At 43.1% G+C, this 20499-nt stretch overlaps 1 protein-coding gene across 1 annotated transcript in view; it reads left to right on the plus strand.

The window, feature by feature from the left end:
* dnaaf9 (dynein axonemal assembly factor 9) overlaps positions 1 to 19874 on the plus strand; it is a 21200-nt gene extending 1326 nt beyond the window's left edge. Inside the window, exons 3-37 of the mRNA XM_069535496.1 lie at positions 47 to 172; positions 255 to 379; positions 753 to 849; positions 1047 to 1153; positions 1294 to 1371; positions 1602 to 1703; positions 1896 to 1951; positions 2056 to 2191; positions 2505 to 2586; positions 2748 to 2784; positions 2870 to 2954; positions 3038 to 3114; positions 3218 to 3262; positions 3384 to 3429; positions 3509 to 3620; positions 3765 to 3835; positions 3975 to 4022; positions 4128 to 4218; positions 4338 to 4441; positions 4557 to 4700; positions 4952 to 5037; positions 5152 to 5253; positions 6188 to 6305; positions 6422 to 6510; positions 6658 to 6783; positions 7000 to 7125; positions 9448 to 9485; positions 10076 to 10211; positions 10553 to 10639; positions 11362 to 11468; positions 11957 to 12031; positions 12886 to 13073; positions 13204 to 13269; positions 14320 to 14413; positions 14698 to 19874. Coding sequence (XP_069391597.1) covers positions 47 to 172; positions 255 to 379; positions 753 to 849; positions 1047 to 1153; positions 1294 to 1371; positions 1602 to 1703; positions 1896 to 1951; positions 2056 to 2191; positions 2505 to 2586; positions 2748 to 2784; positions 2870 to 2954; positions 3038 to 3114; positions 3218 to 3262; positions 3384 to 3429; positions 3509 to 3620; positions 3765 to 3835; positions 3975 to 4022; positions 4128 to 4218; positions 4338 to 4441; positions 4557 to 4700; positions 4952 to 5037; positions 5152 to 5253; positions 6188 to 6305; positions 6422 to 6510; positions 6658 to 6783; positions 7000 to 7125; positions 9448 to 9485; positions 10076 to 10211; positions 10553 to 10639; positions 11362 to 11468; positions 11957 to 12031; positions 12886 to 13073; positions 13204 to 13269; positions 14320 to 14413; positions 14698 to 14804 — 3314 coding nt within the window. The 3' untranslated portion in view covers positions 14805 to 19874. The remainder of the gene's footprint in view (positions 1 to 46; positions 173 to 254; positions 380 to 752; positions 850 to 1046; positions 1154 to 1293; positions 1372 to 1601; positions 1704 to 1895; positions 1952 to 2055; positions 2192 to 2504; positions 2587 to 2747; positions 2785 to 2869; positions 2955 to 3037; positions 3115 to 3217; positions 3263 to 3383; positions 3430 to 3508; positions 3621 to 3764; positions 3836 to 3974; positions 4023 to 4127; positions 4219 to 4337; positions 4442 to 4556; positions 4701 to 4951; positions 5038 to 5151; positions 5254 to 6187; positions 6306 to 6421; positions 6511 to 6657; positions 6784 to 6999; positions 7126 to 9447; positions 9486 to 10075; positions 10212 to 10552; positions 10640 to 11361; positions 11469 to 11956; positions 12032 to 12885; positions 13074 to 13203; positions 13270 to 14319; positions 14414 to 14697) is intronic.
* The last annotated feature ends 625 nt before the right edge of the window (positions 19875 to 20499 follow it).

Here is a 20499-nt window from a genome sequence, read left to right on the forward strand (position 1 = left end):
AAAACCAGCCAATGAATATCACTGCAATGTTTGTGTGTATTTGTAGGAATTGACAGCAGATATAATGGGGGGTGCACTGAGCTGGCCAAATACCTTTTCTACGGACTCTACGGAAGAAATCAGCTGAATCTGGATCACGTCCTTGAGGAGTTTCCTGAGGAAATGCTCGATGGTAAGTTCACTCGATTTTCAACCATATTTTTGTGCTTTATTTTAGTTTTTTCACTCTGACTCTAAACTTCTCCCCTCGACAGATGTGATCCTGCTGATCAAGGCCGAGTGTGTTCATCTGTACTGCAACCCACTGAACTACAGTTACCTGTTGCCCTACGTCTCTCACTGGAGGAACCTGCATCTTTACTGCATGACGGAGGCAGAGGTAATGAACCCTCCGCCCTTCATCCACCAGTGCTGTTAATTATACTTCCTGTGTGCTTAATCTAGAAGTAGGAACATTATCAAGGGTATTTATGTTTGTTGATATGTCCCCCTGGCTGCAGTTTTAACCCTTGCAGATTACGATCAATCTTTTGTGAGCATTTGTTTATGAGTCAAGTCAGCTTAGGTTGTATTCTAGTAAGTATTATTTACAAACACACCTGATATTTTCTGAGCTGGCTCTCTTTAAAATACTCATATTGCTTTGAAAACTCACATAGAAATAGTTGCCTCCCCGCTAGTAGTTTGTAGTTTGGTTTGTTATTCCTTTGCTCAGTTTCACACCCCTGTAATTTCCCCACCTCCGTTCCCAGTATGAAGACGAGGAAGCCGCAGAGGAATTCAAAATCTCCAGCTTTGTCAGGATGGTGCAGGACTGCTATCGGATCGGAGTGCCGTACAGCTCCCAGGGTACATTTTATCACATTTTAATCACCACGTTTTTTCCACTGCTCAACCATTCAAGAGATAATTAAGTTCAAACGGTAATTGCACGACATTACATATCAGTGTCACTGTCTTAATAGCTTGTACTTTCTGTGTAATTACACCAACAGCACATGTAATTATGCTTTATTTTACTTTTATGTTTTACTTTATGTTTTCAGGACACATCCAGAAGTTTGATATGTTCACGGTGGAAAAGTGGCCCCTTATTCAAGCATTTGCTTTGGAAGGCATCGGTGGAGGAAGCTTTTTTACCATTAAATACAAGGTTTGTTTAAACATGTGAAAAATGTGTTTGTTAGACTCTGAGGTTTGAAAAACACATCAGAATGAGTTTGACGGTTGTTGCACTGTGCTCCTTGTATCTGCCTGTTTCATTCATATCGTATGTTTCTGTTTTTCTTCCAGCTCATAGATATAAGTGAGAAACTTTGGCAGGTGTACACCAGACTGGACCCAGTGTCTCTGGACAGCCTTCTCGCTGAGGTATTGCCGAGTTGATTCATCTTCTGTTTCAACTTTTATAGGATTGTAGTGTTTTACTATATGACACTTAAATCATCTGATATATAAACATATATAATCCATTAAGTTGAGCATAAACACTCAACGATAGTTTGATTATTTTGGCCTTGTATGGATCATTTGCCACCGTTAATGATACTTGCTATGTAAAGTTGAACACAACCATACGTTGTTTTTATTTTTTATTTTAGGACTTGATTAACTTTGAGAAGCAGTGGAGTGGCTTTTTCTCCAGCATGGACCTGGAGAGCCATCTGTCCATCCTCGAGCTGTCTGAAGCTCAGGCAGGGGAGGTGAGTTTATATCCTTCAGAATCCTACACTATAATATTAGGAGGAACATGTTTAAAAATAATTAAAAAAATTCTAAATGAATAATAAAAGTTGAGAGAAAATATAGTAACAAAATCAGATATTAAACATATTTTCTATTGATCATTTAGAAGGAAGGAAAGTGTTGTAATGTGTTTTCTCATGAATCTACAGGCATTCCGTTCTTATTACTCTCACGGACTGATCTCCAGCAACATCACAGATAAAAGGTATTCTTCATATTCAACAAACTACTGTTATGTTATCTTGTAGTTTATATGAAGTCAAAATACTACTACTTTGATATGCTTTAACAAACGTGTCTTTGTTTCAGTAAAAGCCAGCAGCCCTTTGTGTTGTTTGGGAAGCACTCGTCGTCAGAGGACCTGGAGAACGATTCGTTCAACTTTCCTTCAGAAAGTCATCAGGTCCGCAACACGGGGCCTCAGGGTTCCACAGCCACACACATGGTGAGAAGCTCTCGACTGATACTGTCTGAAACAGTGTTGTGTGAAACATTGACCAAGCTAACGCTGTGAAATAACCTCATTAAATGAATCTCAATGAACCTGAGTATAAACACAACATGTCTCCATTAAAGACGAACACATGCCTGCAGCACCACCTGGTGAAGAGTGTAATTACAACCATCAGACAGTGATCTACACAGCAGTGTTGTGATAAATCATCATGCCTGGAAACATGCTGATCACATGTCTTCTGTAAATATGAGATTCAGATCATTGATTGTATCTTTTAAAGACATATTTTCTTGTCCATCAGGTTCTGCAGTGTGTGGCTCCTAAAGGACCGTTAGCCTGCTCCAGAACCTATTTCTTTGGGACCACCCACTCTCCATACCTGGGTGAGGGTTTACTACATGACTTAGTCAATGTACTTTTCAACTGTGTATTTGTAAAACGATACTAGTCTCTATGTTATTCTCCTGAGAGTATTATTCATTAACATAGGGGTTAAAGTAATAACTAATCCCGTAATTTGCATTGCTCTGTGTTTGGCCCACAGGAAATCAAAATACGGAGCAGAAGAAAATCGAAGTCTTGTAAGTGATTCATATTTAGATAGAGAAATTTATGGAGATTAAATGTTTGAGAATATTGGAATGAGAGAGTTTTTCTATTTTTCAGACTTCTATCACAGATTTATTCAGCTGCTGTTCAAGCCGTCCTTTCAGGAATCAAATGCTACTCCTGCACATCTAGTGCCACCAAAGTAAGAAAAACAAAAAAACACCTGTTGTAACATGTATCTTACTTCAGGTACAATTACTCACAGAGAAGTGTTTATTAATCCAGGCCAAGGATGTAGCAGAGAACACCTTCCTCGTGGCTTTGGACCTAATGAATTTAAGCCAGTACCGCAGTTTTCTCAGGTACAGATTGATTTTCATCTTTTCACTGTGTGAGACGTTTGGCCGAGCGTGAAATGAAATGAATTGTTTGAATCGCTTTTGATTGTGTGTTTTCTCTCATCAGGTCCAAATGTGAATTCAGCATTCAGGCGGTGAACAAGGACGGGAGGTGTGTGTTAACGTGTCCTGTGAGGTCATCTGTTAAGCATCTGTGTCGTCTGCACATCTCCTTCACATTTCTGTAATTTGATATCGAATCACAGTAAGTTATACTTTTTTTTTTTTTGCAGGATTATTCCTCTGACTGATAAGGAAAGCCGTTATGTGTTGAAAACAGTAAGTTAGACATTTTGAAAATACTTCCTGTCCTCTGAAAACTTAATTGTCATCCTCACTAATTGGACTTTTGTCCAAGGCCTCCATGACCGTCCACGACATCCCCGACCTGCAGAGCAACAGAGGCGACCTGGGCTCTGTCGTCTTCTCTGAATCCTTCTTAGAGTCCAGCATCAATATCCAGCAGAAAGGTACAATATAGAATACTTGACTGTTAACAGGAGGCTTTTTGAAACAACAGTAGTTTAAAGATGGACTGTTTCCTGACCTGAGGATCATATTTGTGTCATCTTCGTCATTCTGTGGCTTGTGTCATCTTGTTTCCTGTCCTGCAGATGGCACTGTGTCCTCAGACAGCTGCTACACCATCCTGACGACAACTGTGCCTCGCTATGCCTGCTGGCTGGTACGTGCACAGCTGAAAATAAGATCCATATTATAATATTGTCAAAAACATGTTTTGGATTTGGAATAATTTCTTCGTCTACGTTACAAATACACCGCATGGGGTTTTTCCTCCAACGTTGTTTGTTTATGGTTTTTAGATGGAAGCGGATGTAAAGCAATCTGAGCAGGCCCAGCATCTTACGAAGGTATATTCAGAGGCTTTATTTGCTCACTCCACACATTCCTGTCTACCCCAAAGTGTTGTATGTATGAGTGCGGTATGTAACGACCCACAATATGTGTTTCAATAGAAAGAGGAAGGTACTTGTTTGGGAACCGCTCTGACTGTAGCAGATGCTGCATATGCTTTCTCCAGCAGCCAGCTCTCCACGCCTGAAGAAGGTGACACTCTCACATGAGTCATTTTTCATACTTCCCACTCAGCGTATCGTACGTAATGTGACATAGAGTTGAGATTCTGTGTAATTTCTTTTTATTGCTTGTTTAAATTAAAATTAAAGGGAAGATCATCTTCTTCTCTGAGGGGATCCTGTTCATACACTCTCAGTATGGGAGCATTACTCTGTCCAGGGATCACATCAGCACCATCAAGTTCTATGATCCGGTATGTTTGTGTTAATAATATGAAAATTAGTTTTCACATTATATGTTCAGTTGTTTTCTTACACGTCAGCCCATCTGTACATAAAGCTTTGTTTTGTGTGTCCTCTTCTCACCAGGACTCCAGTGCTGTGGCTTCTCTCTTTGTAGAGTACGACAGCAGCCTCCTCCCACACCTCCCGTTCCCTCTCCACAGCTCGGACCAATGTCTGGTCTTTGCTCTTCAGCCGAGGTCAAAGAGCCACAGGGCCTTTTATTCCAAGGTAAGACCTTCAGCCAGTGACCTGACGGGGATCGTCTGAGTGGAGCTGATACAGAACCTTATCATGACCATGTTACATAAATCAGAGGATCATTTCATAGTTGTGGTAAACACACAGTAAATGCTGGAATAGTTATTATAGCATCACTTTGTGTTAAAGCATTAACCCCTGTTTATCAATCCAACTGTGACTGGAAGTATTTATTTCTACATCTCCAGTTGTGTGACCCTTTTCTCTTTTGCTGTGTTCAGGTTTTTTCAGTGTGGCAAAGCTCTGAATCTGGACTCACTCTGCAGCTACTGGACCAAGATCAACTGAGTTGGACCCAAAAAAACATGTAAGGCTGCACAATTATATTTCAAGCTGTCTATTAAGATTGTAATTTGGGGTTTATCATCAATCAATCCCTTAAATAGTTCAACATTTGAATCTAATCTCTTTTTAATTTCAGGCAAACCAGACTCCAGAAGCTGCACAACAGTCAGGAGCCACCAGTGGCCAAACGCAGAGGCAGCCTGAAGACTTCATACTCTCAGCTGCCAGAGCAGGACATGTTAGTACACAGAGCGGTCTCACACTAAAGTCCCTCAGGGTTGCACTGAACAAGTAATAAAACCTGATGCTGCTATAGGTATTGCTTAATCATCAGTATGTATTCCCAATGTAGTATTTAAGCCTGTGTTTCTTGACGCAGAGTTTTTATCAGTGCTGACCAGCCACTCTTGGAAGGTGTGTAGAAGATAATGTAGCTTCATTATCTGGCCGAAAATAAGCAGCGCACACACTCTATGACTGATCTGTAGAGCTGAAACAAGGGAGCATGTGAAGGCACTTCTTGGCAACTTTTTAGTCCTCCCAAATCGGTCCTAAATCTGTCACCGGGTATAATTAGACGTCCAACTGTTTTATGTATTTGTACCCCAAATTAACATACTGTACCGCACTTATGAATTATAGCTGCTCCCTTTGCACAACTTTGCATTTTTATTTCTAACGGCTTCCCCCCCCACCAGAGAAAAATTAAAAAATATATTTTTTATTTTAGTGCTAAAAGGCAAGTAAAGAGAGTTCAAGACCGTGCTCGTGGAATAAAGTCTTAGCTGAAAAATTGCTGCAAAGTCCATAATACAGGGTTTTAAAAAGTCTAAAAATATTATGTCAGGCCTTAAATAGTTTGTTACGTACATAGTTTGTAATGTTTCCTCGTGTTGTAGATATTTCTCCGTGATACAGATATTTGCCGTTGTAATAAAACTACAGAAAAGGCCAACGTGGAACTGACAACTGATTGTCTACAAACACCTCGGCCAGAATTGATCTCAGTTCTGGGAAATACTTTGAATTCCTTCTATCTCTGACTTTGTAGAGATCACATGAGGAAGTGCAAGTAATTCTGGGCCTCTGATATTCCCTCATATCTGTCGTACCGGACACAGACGAGGTTTTGAATCTGTTTTCACTGATCGCTGCCTTCTGGCCCTCATCAGGTTTCTTCAGCACTTTGCTCTGAGTAGCATCAGCCAGGAGCCCATTCTGTACGACCACCTGGGAGTGCTCTTCCCCTCCGCAGAGCTGAAGAACCCAGTCGCTGGGCAGGGAGACAAGGTGAGCATGTCGACTGTAGTGCAGCGGATCCTCTTTTGAAAATAACATGATAAACTCTATTTAATGGTAAAGCTGATGAATTACATATCTAAAGTGGACTTTTTAATGTGTGATAGGTTGTCATTACCATCGTCACTGGACTCCCTGGAAGCCACAAGAAAAGACTCTGTGACTTCCTGGTCCAGCTGAACAAGGAACGTGGACGGTAAGAGCGACAACATCCAACAAGATGCTCTTTGTTGTGTTCTTTTCTGCTCACACTGTACGTTTGAGTGGTTCTAATAATAATGATAATGAATGCAAGAGAACAGATACAGAAATAATTGAACTAAATCTTTCATTGCATCTGTAGGTGGGTGGTGTACGAGCCTGGTTCCGACAGCTTCTCGGCCTCTCACCTCCAGCAGTATTTGTCCAGCTTCCTGGAGATCCAGAGAGGGCGAGGAGGGAAACCCCGTCTGTTGGTGCTGTCACCCGGGTAAGTCCGCAGCTCAGCTTGACACAGCTCAGAATTTAGCCAGAAAATGAGAGCTGAGCAAAATTCAGGTGTTTTATTTTGAAGACATTGCATGTTCATTTCAAAGAAATTCTATTTGAAATACACAGATCATTTAATCTTACCACATAAAACTTGTTTTGTCTCAATCCTTCTTTGTCACTGTCTTTAAAATTGACAGATGTTCTTCTTGTACAGTTACACAGATGTTCTCGATGTGGTCCAGGCTGTGCTTTTCCACCCTGACCCAGTTATACAAGCGTGTTTCTCCATCGGGGCCGTCACTGCCTCTGTGGACCCATCTGCTTCCTGTTTGGAGCACAGGTGAGATTTCTTGTGAGCCTCAAACTCTTCACGTAAATACTGAATAAAAAAATACAGAAGAGCTCAAGTGAAAGGCACAGTGCTGCGAGTGCAAGTAATAAACCAAGGTCTCCATACCCGCTGAGAGCGAGAGAGAGAGAGAGAGAGACACTAAACAACACCCTGCCACTGTTTAGGTCATTAATGGAAACACTGAATTTATTAATTGATTTAATTATATCCTGCTCTGATCAATGTAATGATCAGCCTGCACCCAACAGTTGGATACTTCAGTTTATGTCATTATCCAGCTATTGCTTCACAGTTGATGCCCTCAAGCAGAACCGCCTGCTTCATTGTTTTTTACGATCAAGCAACTGTCGGTATTATTTCACATGAACAGCGTCTTTAAGAGAACTTCACTCAAAATGAATGTGGAGAAAATTCACACAAATTCAGTGGATTTGATGATTTAGTTCAACAACGAAACGAAAGTCAGCTGTGCTGTAGAACCCATGTTTATATCTTCCTCGTGCTTAGTATGTTCCAAAAACACACATTTTACTTTTCAGCACAACCCGCTGTTTATATTGTTTGTTTGTGGTCAGTGCAAGAAGTTGTGGTTTGCATGCTTCGAAGGGCTACTAACAACAAACGTAAGCTGCATGTTCATCCCACCAGATGATGACAGACAGCGCCGGATGTTGATAAATTGTTAGATGTTTCCAGGACGAGGTTACATGACACTTTTAGCTATTAAAACTCAAGGCTGGGTCCATTTTGCAGAGCGGATCAGTCCTACATTTAATCTCACTCTCCTTTTGTTACAGGCTTTAGATGAAGCTTACAGAGCTTCTCACTATCATAGATTGACTGAGCTGCTCCGCACAATATGACATACCACTCAAGTTAATAGGCAGTTTTCCGGTGTACAGCCAAGCTGGGTTGCCCAGTGATACTCACAAACAGATGAAGTCGCTCTAGAGACTCTAGCTTTTACAACATGCTCTTGGAAACCCAGAGAAATGTGTCTCGAAATGTGTTGCAACAAATGAAAAGTATAAAAATTCAAATTTGCACTCAAATAACAGGAAAAAAACGAAATCTGTTAGTCTTTTAGATGAGGTGATTTCCCACCGAGCCTTACTTTAATAATAAATCTGAAGGGTGTTTGGATCCTGTGCTATAAACAAGCTGTGATGTCTCTTGACGGGCCCTACTTGGCTCAGCAGTGGAAAAATATGTAATGAGAGGTTTAGCAATGTGGTTATCGCTGACTTTTCCATTTGAGGCATCTTCAGCAAGCCCCCTATCACTGTCTGTTGCTATAGATTGTCTGGAGGTCTGTGGAGCCTTACTATGGCGCTAATTGGGTGGTGGCTAGCTCAGTTTAGGCCTGACCTGCCCGTCACCCCCCCCCCTCTGCATAGCCCTCTAATCCCCCAGATCCACATGTGCGACCAACACACCCTCCTCAGTGAAGCTCATCAGTCAGTCATGATCCATTCTTTGTGATGGATGTAGACAGTTCATTACATCAGGACAGGAAAGATAAATGCCCCCCCCACCTTCCTAGGGGGGTCTGCAGTGGCTGGGGGGGGGGGACCAGGCTCACGACGGTTCCTCAGAAAGCAGTGTCTAACTGTGATCGATTTGAAAACTCTGGATAAATTTTGTTAAGATTAAATGAGATTACAGAAAGCTTTTACATTGGTCAGTTGCCAGTCATAGTCATGATGTCGTCCTATGAAAAATGCCTTATGATGGATAACTGGCTTGTTAGCAAAGGGCCATAACATGGAATTAGTCTGTTTATGGCTGCACAACCTTGGCAAGCGCCCATTAGTCATAAATAGAGTTATTGTTAGTGATGATATTGTGGCACAAGACGCGGGTTAAAGGTCGGATTTAAGAGGATCTCTCTGCAGGAAGAGAATCATAATATTCATAATTATTTTTTCATTAGTGTTTAATCACATGAAACAAAAAATTGCTGTGATTTTCTCACCTTCGAATGAGTCATGTATTTCTAAACTGGGAGCGGGTCATCAAACATGTTTGATGTTTCTACCAGGGGGCGTGTCTCTCTCCCTTCTTACATCATCCAGTACGGATCTAGAAACATGATTTTGATGGAATATGAATTAATTCTTTGTTTGATATAAACATTCATCTGCCATTATAAAGTAATTTATGAAAGCATGATTGATATTAGGTTAATGACGCAGATCTTTGTTTGCAAATCAGGAACATAAACCAGTTGACTCATGGATAGAGGTTTAATACACAGAACATTTTGTATATTCAACCAAAGTTTTACTTGTATCTTGTCTTTGCTGTTAGGTTTGCTTTTCCCAAGCTGTTGGAGCAGTGCAGCCAAGGTGAGTCCTGTCTGTGCAGCGTTCTGCTTTACAGACAACAAAACACATGCAGGATAAGATACTGAGGAAACACCACATTGATATTCACTGATACTGATTTTTTGTAAGTGTAATCCCCTTTAAGAAGTCAAATACATGTCATGTTACCAGGTTGATATATACATAAAACTCGTAAAGGTCAAAAATTGTATGGATTTTGTCAAATTAAGTCAGAGGAGAGGTTACAAGAGGATTACATAATAATTTCAGCTTCTCACAGTAAAGACGCAAGTTGGACGTCAGTGAAGAAGTGATGTTTTAATGTGTTAGTGTGACGGGGGTTTGTCCACATTTAAAAAGAAAAGTAAAAGCTCTGCTAACCCTCTTACAGCTTTCAGACATATTGAAGATGTTGTATTTTGTTACCAGTGGTTTGTGAAGTTTTCAAAATGTCACGCCTCCAGCTTGCAGGCTGGATACAGCTGCAGTAAACAGACAGAGTGTAAAATATGGTATTTCTGCAGTGGCGACACGGACGTTGTGTTTTCAGTAAAGTGAGCCAGTTTCTCCTGGAAATTCATATTCCCTTCCTGTGCCTTGTTGTATGTCAGGTATTGTGAGTACAGTGGTGTTCACGGGGCTGACAGCGGAGCAGAAGCACCCTCTCATGCAGCATGTTCAGCAGTTGGTACGCTCTGCCAACCCCACTGCAGCCTTCATCCTCGCAGAGAGAGGAGCTGTCACCAGGTAGAAACCCACAGAATCATGATCAATGCTGCAAGCAGTCATTTAGCTGCTTCTGTCTTCTCACCTAAAATCTTCACTCTGTGCTACATCTTATTCTGAGTCTGTGTTTAAATGTGTTGGGTCAGTGCTGTGCTCAGTTTGCACAGCGATGTGTCATGAACATTTCCCTTTGCTTTCTTTACTTATATTAATATTAATATTTCAGAGTTTTGGTTAAAAGCTCATTATGGGTAGAAGACTTGACTCCAACAGATTTGGAGGTTTGGGGGCTGATGCCAATGCAGATATTAAAGAGTAAAAATAAAAGTGTTCACTCTTTCTTGTGTTTCTGTCTTTATTAGGAATGAGGATGTGAACCTGATACTGTCTGAGACCAGCTTCCATGAGCCACAGATGCTCAGAGCGCGTTATGTCCTCTACCCTGGATGGTAAGACCCTCAGTCTGTGTTCCCCTCCACTCGCCCTGACCCCTAAGTGTCATCATGTGTCAACAGTCAAACTTCTGACCGCTGAGCAACAGATTGCCGTTGATTCCTGCCTCAGTGTTCCTCAGTCCTGCCTCGTCTCCCTCCCTGCGGTTTAATTGCCACTCTGCCGCAGCGGTGGGGGTATCGGCTGCTGATTGCTGCAAAGCCCCTCAGGACATCTTGTGTTCTATCACCAGATGCCTCTTGGCTGCACAGTAACAAGCTGTTGGCCATGCAGTTGCCATGTACACAGAGGGGGTCTCCTTCCCTTTGGATCCGCTCCATTCAGCCTTCATGCCTCAGTGGTCAGCCTAATATGAACCTCTGCTAAATCCTCCCCACAGATCATACTCTGGATATCTGACCACCAGTGTCTGGCACTGTCGATTTACTCATCTTCGAGCTTTAGTTTGTTCTGTGTGTGTGTGTGAGTGAGTTTGAGCTGCTTCTTAAACATCCTTAACACCAAAACCATCTTTACCTGCTGATAAGAGAGTCTACATTTACAAACTCATCATCCACTTCCACACTTTGAACAGCACATCACAGTCACTGGCCTCCGTCCTGTGAGCAGGCGGTAGAGTAAACAACTTCACAGCTAAAGAGAAGCTGCAGCACACTTGGCTCGCTTTGGATTTGACTTTGTCACCATTTGTGTCACGTGCACGTGTTCTGTGTTTCAGGTGCAAAGGGCGCTTCTTCTCCGGTTCTGGGTCTCTGGTCCTCACCCAGCAGCGCGTGGCTTTCAACCGGCCCCTGGAGAGGCCTCTATTTGTTGCCCGGTGTAAAGGTGAGATGGAAAGAAAGCCCCCCCTTCTCCCTCTTCTCCTTTTTTTGACTCCTACACGTGACAGAGGCTCCAGATATGAGCTGGCAGGGTTTGATGAAGATTACATAAGCTGCCTTTACTCCAAATATGGAGATAAGTGAAGTCTCAAAGTAATTGTCAGCCAACACTGTGAAATAATCTGTTTTTCCAAAAGATCCACGTCTTGCTGCCGGTTCAGCTTGTTGGGAAAATTGATAATTGTATTTTTATCATCCTCCATTTTTACTATGAAGTGTTTTGTCTTATTTGTTTTTATTCTCTTTTAGCTGTTTAGATGTTTCACTTATTTACTTTTAATCTAATGTTTTTATTTCATGTTATGTCGTCATGTTGTGTGTTTGACTTATTAAAATATGCCATATACTGTATATATATATATATAAACTTGACTTGGCTAGATTAACATTATTATTAAATCCATATCACTATTACTGCTCATTTTTCTGTAGCACTCAAGTCATCACTGAAGCCCAGCCCCTTCCGTGGAAACGTGTACAACGTTAAGGGAAAACTCAGATTCTCTGGTAAGGAATTGTATATTTATATTTTTTTATTTTCTCAAAAAATAAAAATAATTACGGCTTGTGCTAACTTTTTAAATTTCCAGGTCAGATTTCGAACTGCTGGTGTCTTGGTTTTGTTTAGCATTAATAAACAAATGTGATTTTCTTTCTCTGGTAAATATTTGACCTGCATTTGCGTTTCCCAACTTTTTGGGAATGATTAGAGAAAAGCTGCCCACGGGGGCAGACAGGAAGCTTCGGACGGTAGGAATACTGCTCAGTTGTTGCTCTGGTGTCTGGTGTTTAGAATTCAGCTCATTGTCCACTCGTTTGGTTTCCTCCCCATAGTTCTCTCACTCCTATTTTTCATCTGAAGAGTGTAGAGCTGTTGCATGAGGAGAAAGTGCAGCTGCCTGTGAGGAGATGTGCAGAGAGTGTGCAGAGCTTTGTAGAGAGTTGGGAAGATGGAGGATGGAGGAGTGAGTGTGGAGACTGCTTGATCCTTTGAGATATACTCACATTCCCTTTAGTGTGAATTGTGCATCTCAGTCACTGTGTATAGGGTAGTGTATCATTGACATCACCTTATATTCAGTTATTTTACTTTGCTTTATTTGTTGTATTTAGCTGTCGTACATCCAGTACATATTTTACATTGGGTGAGAACATATTGGACGTGTTTATTTATCTTGTTTTGTTCTCACGTGACTTGTGTGAGCCATTTTGGGATCAGAGGGGCTGTATGAATGTTTCAGCATTAACACCCCACAAACAGCATGCTGCTGCCATATGAAGCTGCCACAGCAGGTGTTGCACTAGGTGTGAACTGTGTGTGCGATGTTGGATGTGAGCTGCGTTGTCTCTGGAACCTTCAGACTCAGAACAAGTGATGGAGGTGAGCTACAACACAGTGAGCGGGAGCCTGAGCGTTGTCTCAGACCAGAGCACTGACCCGCTCGGCCCGGGCCCCAGAGAGACCAGCGCTTCCTGCTTCCTGGTCTTTGATGGCATCGGCCTGACGGAGGACGGACTGAAGGACTGGATCAGACTGTGCACCAAGCAGGTAGACATTCACACAGCCCGCTGTCTGTGATGGAAATACACTCTGAGACTCGTTCATAGATATTTAATCATGAGTAGGATCAGTCGGATATAAAAGAACAAACTGACTGTGTCGGTTTCTGTTTTTACAGAGACAAACAAAGAAGCCGAAGAAAACTAAAAATAGTCTTTCGCCACATGAAATCAAGACTATACATGTAAGTGTGTTATATTTATCATCGTACATTATTATATAATATATCAGGGATGGAGTTCTGTGTGGGGTGAACTGCTTTGAGTCCACTCCTTCCCTACTCAGCTACAAGAAGAATACCAGTAGCTCCAGGAAAGCGTTTGTTTTCTGCAACAACAAAAAAAGCCTTGTCAACTCAAATGTATTCATTTACCTGGAAACTAGAACATGGAAAAGCTCAATATCAATACATTTTACTGGAAGAGGAATACGTATCTTTCTTGTTTCAGCAGCAGCTTTAGAAAGTTAGAAAGAAACGAATTAAAATAACACTGACAAAGGGTTTTTAAAAAAGAATTCAGACCATTTGCTGTAGTGCAGCAATTGTGTTCCCCCGCATCCTCACGGTAAATATCCTTAAGGTGCGTCCTCCTGTGGCGAACGGGATTGACTGTATATGGCTTACACACCTGTGTATATACGGTCTAACACTTCACACCATCAGGACAGAGCCAGCGAGTCTCTGTAGACCTCCTCTATAAAACTGTGACGAGGCGTAGATCAGGGCGAGGACATAAAACCATTTCTAAAGCTTCAAGTGTTCCCAGGAGCTCGGTGGCCTCAATAGTTGTGAAATAGAAAAAGTTTGGAACCAACAGGAATCCAGCGGTCACTCAGCAAAAGTCCTCTGGAGAGACGGGGAACCTGCTGAAAGGACGACCGTCGCAGCCGCACTACATCAATCAGGCCTTTGTGATGGTGACAAGACAGAAGTCACTTTGAGTAAAAGGCAGGTTGAAGCTCATTCTGAGTTTTTCAGAACATAAAGAAAAAGATTTTTTGGTCTGACGGGTCAAATATTGATCCCTGGTGTTAGAACTCAAAAAGCATCGATCATCTCCCAGCTTATACCATCGAGGGGTCTGAGAAAAAATACGTACCAGGTCTTAAATATGTAAAAGTTATTTTACACACGAGAAAAAAGCAAAGAGGTCTGAACATTTATCTTCTAGAAGAGTTTGACCTACTGAAGGAAATGTTATTGATGTCGATCTTTTCACACGTTTCTGTTCAGATGACCAGACACTTGGACCCACTGCCATCGGGATACTTCTACAACGGTTATCAATATGTTGACATCTTTGGAGAAAAGAGGAGCTTCCATCCCAGTATCCTTTTCATCGTGTTCACACTGTGTTGTTTAACCCCCGACTACAGCTGATCCGTCCCTCAGGCTTGGAAAAAGATTTATCCTCATAATTTAGATGCTAAAACAAAACCGGTCCAGTCAGTTTGAGTCAGTGTGGGTTTAAAACTCAGCGTTTCTGACTCCGACAAATAATCCAGAGTCTTCATGCAGCTCTGCTTGCATCTGTTTTTGCTCTGTGTGTGTGTGTGTGTGTGTGTGGTGATTGATTGTGCCGCTGTTTCCCATACATTGCTATTACCGCAGACATGGAGGAGTTTGTGAAGGAGTACATTGCAGAGGCCAACAAAGAGATCGAGCTATTCAACCGTCAGCTGGAGCTGCTGGGACAGCCCGACCTGTTTGATCCATGATGGAGTCTGTGCGTGTACGTCCACTGCCTCCATCTGTCTTATTTAACTCTAAGGCAACCACTGTGGGAGGGGTAGGGGGGGTTACAGGGTTTATATACCGAACACTAGAATGGTCAATGTGTGTTCACACCACATGTATCTGCAGAAACCACTGCTGCTGCAGGTCCATTCATTTTCTGTGTCGCAGTGTCTCCTGATGTGATGGCACGACATGACATCACCCGTCCGAGGCCGGTTGTGTCACATCGTGGCCGTTTGCCTCTCTGTCGTCTGCAGCACCGCTAACCGAGCAGTTAGCGCTTTGGCGAGTCAGGTGTCGCTTATCAAATGAAAAGTGGCAAATGGATGTGGTCACTCGTGTTAGTTCAAATCAAGACACGTTCGTCAAGAGATGAGACTTGTTCACAGCTGCAGGCAAATCTGAAACCCAAGCCAGCACAAGACTCCATCTTTAAACCGATGTGATTGCACCACTAAGCCTGCGAGCTAAGAGACTTTCACAATTGAAGGGAATTTCCAGCCACTCGCTCCTACAGCTTGTGCCTTTCTGTTTATCACAGTTGGCAAATTAAAACCTCTATTTCTGGACAGGCATGGATAGCCGTGTGATTCTGGTGAGCTCCCTGGTGGGGTTTCTCAAGAATCGCTCCTCCTCTGTTGTCACCCAATCCACGGCCCACCTGTTAGCTTGTCTGCGTGCCGTGCTGCGGCAGAGGGAGCGCTTGGCTATGGAGCTGTAAACATTGGACAGCCTGTTGGCTGCAGACAGCTGATGGATGATGCCATTAATCACATAGCTCTACGCCACCCAGTGCTTTATTTTAAGACTCCTAAAGTGAATCTAATGAAAGTTCAAAAAAAGCAGACTTCAGTCCCCACAGCAGGTCGTATTATAGAACAGCTGAGGCTTATACCGCAGTCACATGAACATTAGAAACCTTAAAGCACTGCATTCTGGGAGTTAAAATGCTGCTCGTTATCGGTGAGAAACCAGACAGACACAGAAAGGTGAGGAACACGTCCCTGCAGCCGGGTGTGGATCACACATTTCACTGTTTTGATCAAAATTGTATTTTGTTTTCACGTGTGAACATTCCCCCTCTTTACATATATATTTGGGGTTTCTACGTTTGGGTCGGACAAAGGGCAAATGAAATATTCTTGGGAAGCGTCGGTGAGGTCTGGGTAAACATGAGTAGAGCCTCTCGTGAACGGTTTTGTATCAGTGATGTTGCAGAGGATCAGGGTTTGTGATCTGATTGAATCAGTAGTTATATGCGATCGTGTGTCACGCTAATGTTCCACTCCTCAGGGTTCCTCCACACATTTAAAAATCCACCACTCTGTGTTGTCATGTTTGCAGCAGCAGATTTTACTGTAACACACAGATTCACAATCAGAAGCTTTTCAAAACAGAAGTGTGGTAAATAATTAGAGACGGAAAGTTAAGAGACGTGTAGGAACCCTGTTACAGTGTCATTCATTCCGGGGTCAGCAGTGTAACAGTGAATTAATCAGACCACAGACTGTAAATAAAGATGGAGGACACATCTCCACTTCCTCCCGTTTTACAGAAATGAAGCCAGAATGTCCCCATTTTTTATAATATCACATAACTGATTAAAACATCAGAGTGATTAGAATTAAATCTTACATCAAATCTTGTCCATCGACCGGCAGGTGGTGATCAAGAGCTTCACTTTTGCGGAGCTGTGATGTCGTCAGTCTTTATTTACAGTCTAAGGTTCTGACAAACGTGCCGATAGTAGTACGATGTCGAACGTTGGCCTGAGGACGAAGAGACGTCCTCCGAGGGGGAAAAGTTTGCTAGTGAGGATTTACACTCGTGCAGATCAGCGGTGATGTCAGCGTACTTCACCGCTGTAAGAGCCAGTGAAATTAAAATGCTCACTAGTTTCAGCCGGCAGAAAAAAAAAACAGCGGTGATAACATCATTAGCAAATGATTCCCCCCCTCCCCCACATGACCTGTGTGCATCTGATCAGAGTCAGATAATCCTGAACTCAGCCTGACACTGCTGCCCCCCCCCCCCCCCACCCCCCCTCCTCTCAGCAGAGTCCGCTGGGACCCGAACAAGCCATACTAGATGTGCCACTGTCTCTTAATAATAACGCATTGCGCAGAATAGCATAATAACAAGCAATGACGTGCGTCTCTTGGCCTCATGTATTTCCTTGGCATGTTCCAGAGGAGGTTACCGTGGAGCCGAGGAGCTCACACCAAGTGACTTATCCCATGAACTCCTCTCCTTCAGTCCTCCTCCTTCACGCTATGAAAGAAGTGCAATTGTACCTTGTGCTTTTTATATATTCTACTTAGAGCGCCCTCGAACAGCTCTTTAAGGACAAAGCCGAGCAAACAAATGAGCTGATAAATTCTCCGTCTCTCGCAGTTTGGGTTCCGTGGTCGGCTGCTTGTTCCTCAAATAACAACACTAAGGGTCTTAACAGCAGGTGAAGGGTTTTGTTCCTTCAAGTTGAGATGCTTCTGGGAAAAAACACACACACACACACACACGTTCCCTCCACTTATGAATGACTGATGGAACAAAAAGCAAACAGCTTACTGCGCTCGTTCCTGAGAGCAGGATAACATGGAACACAAATCCTTTGTTGACAAAATGATAACTGTTGTTGAAGCTGGATCCCTGGTTTAGTGATTCAGAGATGCCCTCTCTAAAGCCGCCTGCCCCGAGCAACAGTTGCTGTCAGTCCGTAGTTATATAATACTACAGGGGCTTACCTTGATTGACAGGGAAATGGCCGTGAGGCTGACGTACGGAAGAGTGAAGCTGCCACAACTCAAAACCAGTTGCACATAAATGAGAGCGGAGCAGCAGCAAACGTTCAGAATTGGACAAGAGACAAAAAGAATCGTCCTTAAAGAGTCGAGGGTGATGTGAGATGTTTGTAAAATTCAAATCATCACTAACACAGACGCACACACATACACACCACTACTATTACTACTACTACTACTACTACTACTACAAGTATTTCTATACTATTTTGCATGTGTTGAGATGTCATGTGAACATGATACCACGTATATGCTGAGAGAATTGCCTTTCACCAAACTGGTACAACCGAGACATTTATTTTACGTATCTGCTGCGATAAATTTGAATTACCTCAAAACAACAAAGAGTATTTTTGTAAGACTGTGAATTGAGATGCGAGCGAAACGTCTCTTCTCGCACAAGCTGCAAAACACAAAAGCAGATGCAAATTTTTTTCTTTTTGTAAGAAAAAAAAAACAAAATAAGCTCAAAGGGAATCTGATCGGTTGTGAGATGTCAGGTTTCTCTGATCCAGCAGTGCCTCGGCTACGGCTACGAAAAAGAAAAACAGAGATTAGAAGCTGCATTCGGAGCTCCGTCCTTCTCCCTGTCACAGGAGCAGGAGGAGGCGTTGTCAGGCATCCGTCCTTCAACAGTGTTGGTGAAAGGAATCCATGGAGTCGTTCTCTAAAGCAATGTGTTTTTTTACGAAGCCAGAGGGTAAAGTAGACGAGGCCACACGGGGGGAAAGGCCACTGGAGGGCTCAGGACGTTCAGGTTGTCTCTCAAATAGACCAAAAAACAGTGAGTGAGCAATGAACCCGGCGTGGTTCAGATATTTCAAATGATTTCTGTTTGGTGCATTTCTTCATGATTTGTTTCGGTTCTTTACACGAGACCAAATAGTTGATTTATTTCATAAGACTTAAAGGGAAGCGGCACCTTTGTCTCCTTCGCTTCAATAGCAGGAAATGTTTTATGCTCACTTCTAGACGGGACATAAAGCCTCCATGTTTATCAGGGTGCAGACGACGGGCTGTAAATAAAGATGAGCGACACGTCTCCTCTTCCTCACGTTCCACGAAAGAGGAAATACCCCAAATGCAAAGGCGGCCATCTTGTGCTCTTGGCGTCGTTTGAGGTATCGAGGTCTCGTCAACCTGGAACATTTGATCCGATGAGCTGTGATGCAGCCAGACGATTTGCTGTCACCATCATGTCGTCCGTCTTTATTTACCGTCTATAGTCCAGAAAAATGAAAGAGGGAGGATCGAGTTTGAGACTAAAGTTGGGTGACTCCTACTCATTGCACAGCGGGGCCCCACGGAGCCCTCCACAGGCCCCTCACTGTGACTGCTACACCGCTCTCTGGCAGACCGAGCACCCGTGTGTCTTCATCCCGTGTGTGGAGGCTAACGATTTTGTAGCTGAAGTTATAGGACAAAAACAAAGTTTGGTGTTAATTGGTTTTTATGTAAAGTTTGGGAAACGTGATGTTCTTGTACTGCGAGGGGGGGGGGGGGGTCTTTTCTGGGGCCAATAACGCGGAATGTACAAGCTTCTGGGAGACGTTGGTATTCCTCTGGTGTTTGTGCTCTCTTGGAAATGGATTTTTAACTGACCAAATATTTCTCAGCCTCCAGGCGACTGTTGGTACTAATTGTTTGGGCCGTTCCGTCCCGTCGAGGTTAAAAGGGAATCACAGGCTCCTCACCCGAGCGTCCTCACAGACAGTGAGAGGAAGCTTTTCAGGTGCGCTTATTATTCCCCCGTACCTGAAATTACACATTTGCCCCATCGAACCGAGTGTTGTAGACGGAGATGGGGGTGAAATTGTGGTTAATATCTTGTGTCTGTAGCCACGCACCGGCCGTCCGCACAGACGCGTGTAAAAATAGGACGTGGTTATTCGTGTCAAGGAACACTAACGACTGAAGTTGGGACGTGTTTGATGTCACGATGACAGAATTAGATCTGGGGTAAAAAAAAAAAGGAAAGTGCTCATTTGTTCTTCTCCAGCTACAGACCGTCCACAGCAAGAGTCAAACTTCTCATGGTTTATTGTGATGAGAAGCTAAAAGAAACTCAGAAGTGCCAAACTTCCACATTTTGTTTCGAGGATGTTCACAGAAAATGAGCAGAACTGAACTGAATTGCATTTGCACTAAACTACTGTAACTTCTGTTTTTTTCCTGTGACTGATGCTTTTATAATCGAATTGTATTTATTGCACCTTGTAATCCATTAAATATTTATATGGTTGATCTGTACGATGTGTCCGTGCTTTTATTCATGAGTGGAACACGTTTAAAGACACGTTCAGTCGCTGGAGTCTGTGGTTGTGTGGTGAATGGTTCTGTAATTCAAAGACAAAGTGTGTATACTTGTGTGTGTGTGTTTGTGGTTCAGCCATTCACACACTGTCACAGAGAAATGTTAAAATTGTGCTGTGTGTGTGTGTGTGTGTGTGTGTTTGTGTGTCCTTGTATTGTTGCCAGGCAGATAGTGTCCTCCAAATGGCTGACCTCTGACATCAGCATTTCCTTGCCTCTCTCCCACCATCATCACTATGCCGCCAATTTCTCCCCAGCGACTCAAGGCGGCAGGCCCCCCCTCCGCCCCCCCCCCCCTGTTCCCCCGCGCAGATACGCTCTTACCGCTTCGCCTCCTCCGCCCTGTTTCTCCTTCCCGCCCAACCATTGTCGTATTTTTACTGAGGCAGTGAGCCTGGGCTATTTGTGGGCTATTATGACAGCCACATGTAAACACTCGTCACTCTCACCGGCATGTGCCAAAGCCTGAGTGAACCGGGGTCACGGCAACAATACTCCACTGTTCACTTTCACTCGGTGAGTCCGCGGCACAGTTTCATTCTTTCACCGGCCTTGAGCACGA

Source organism: Paralichthys olivaceus, chromosome 12, assembly GCF_024713975.1.
Source record: "Paralichthys olivaceus isolate ysfri-2021 chromosome 12, ASM2471397v2, whole genome shotgun sequence".
NCBI lineage: Eukaryota > Metazoa > Chordata > Actinopteri > Pleuronectiformes > Paralichthyidae > Paralichthys > Paralichthys olivaceus.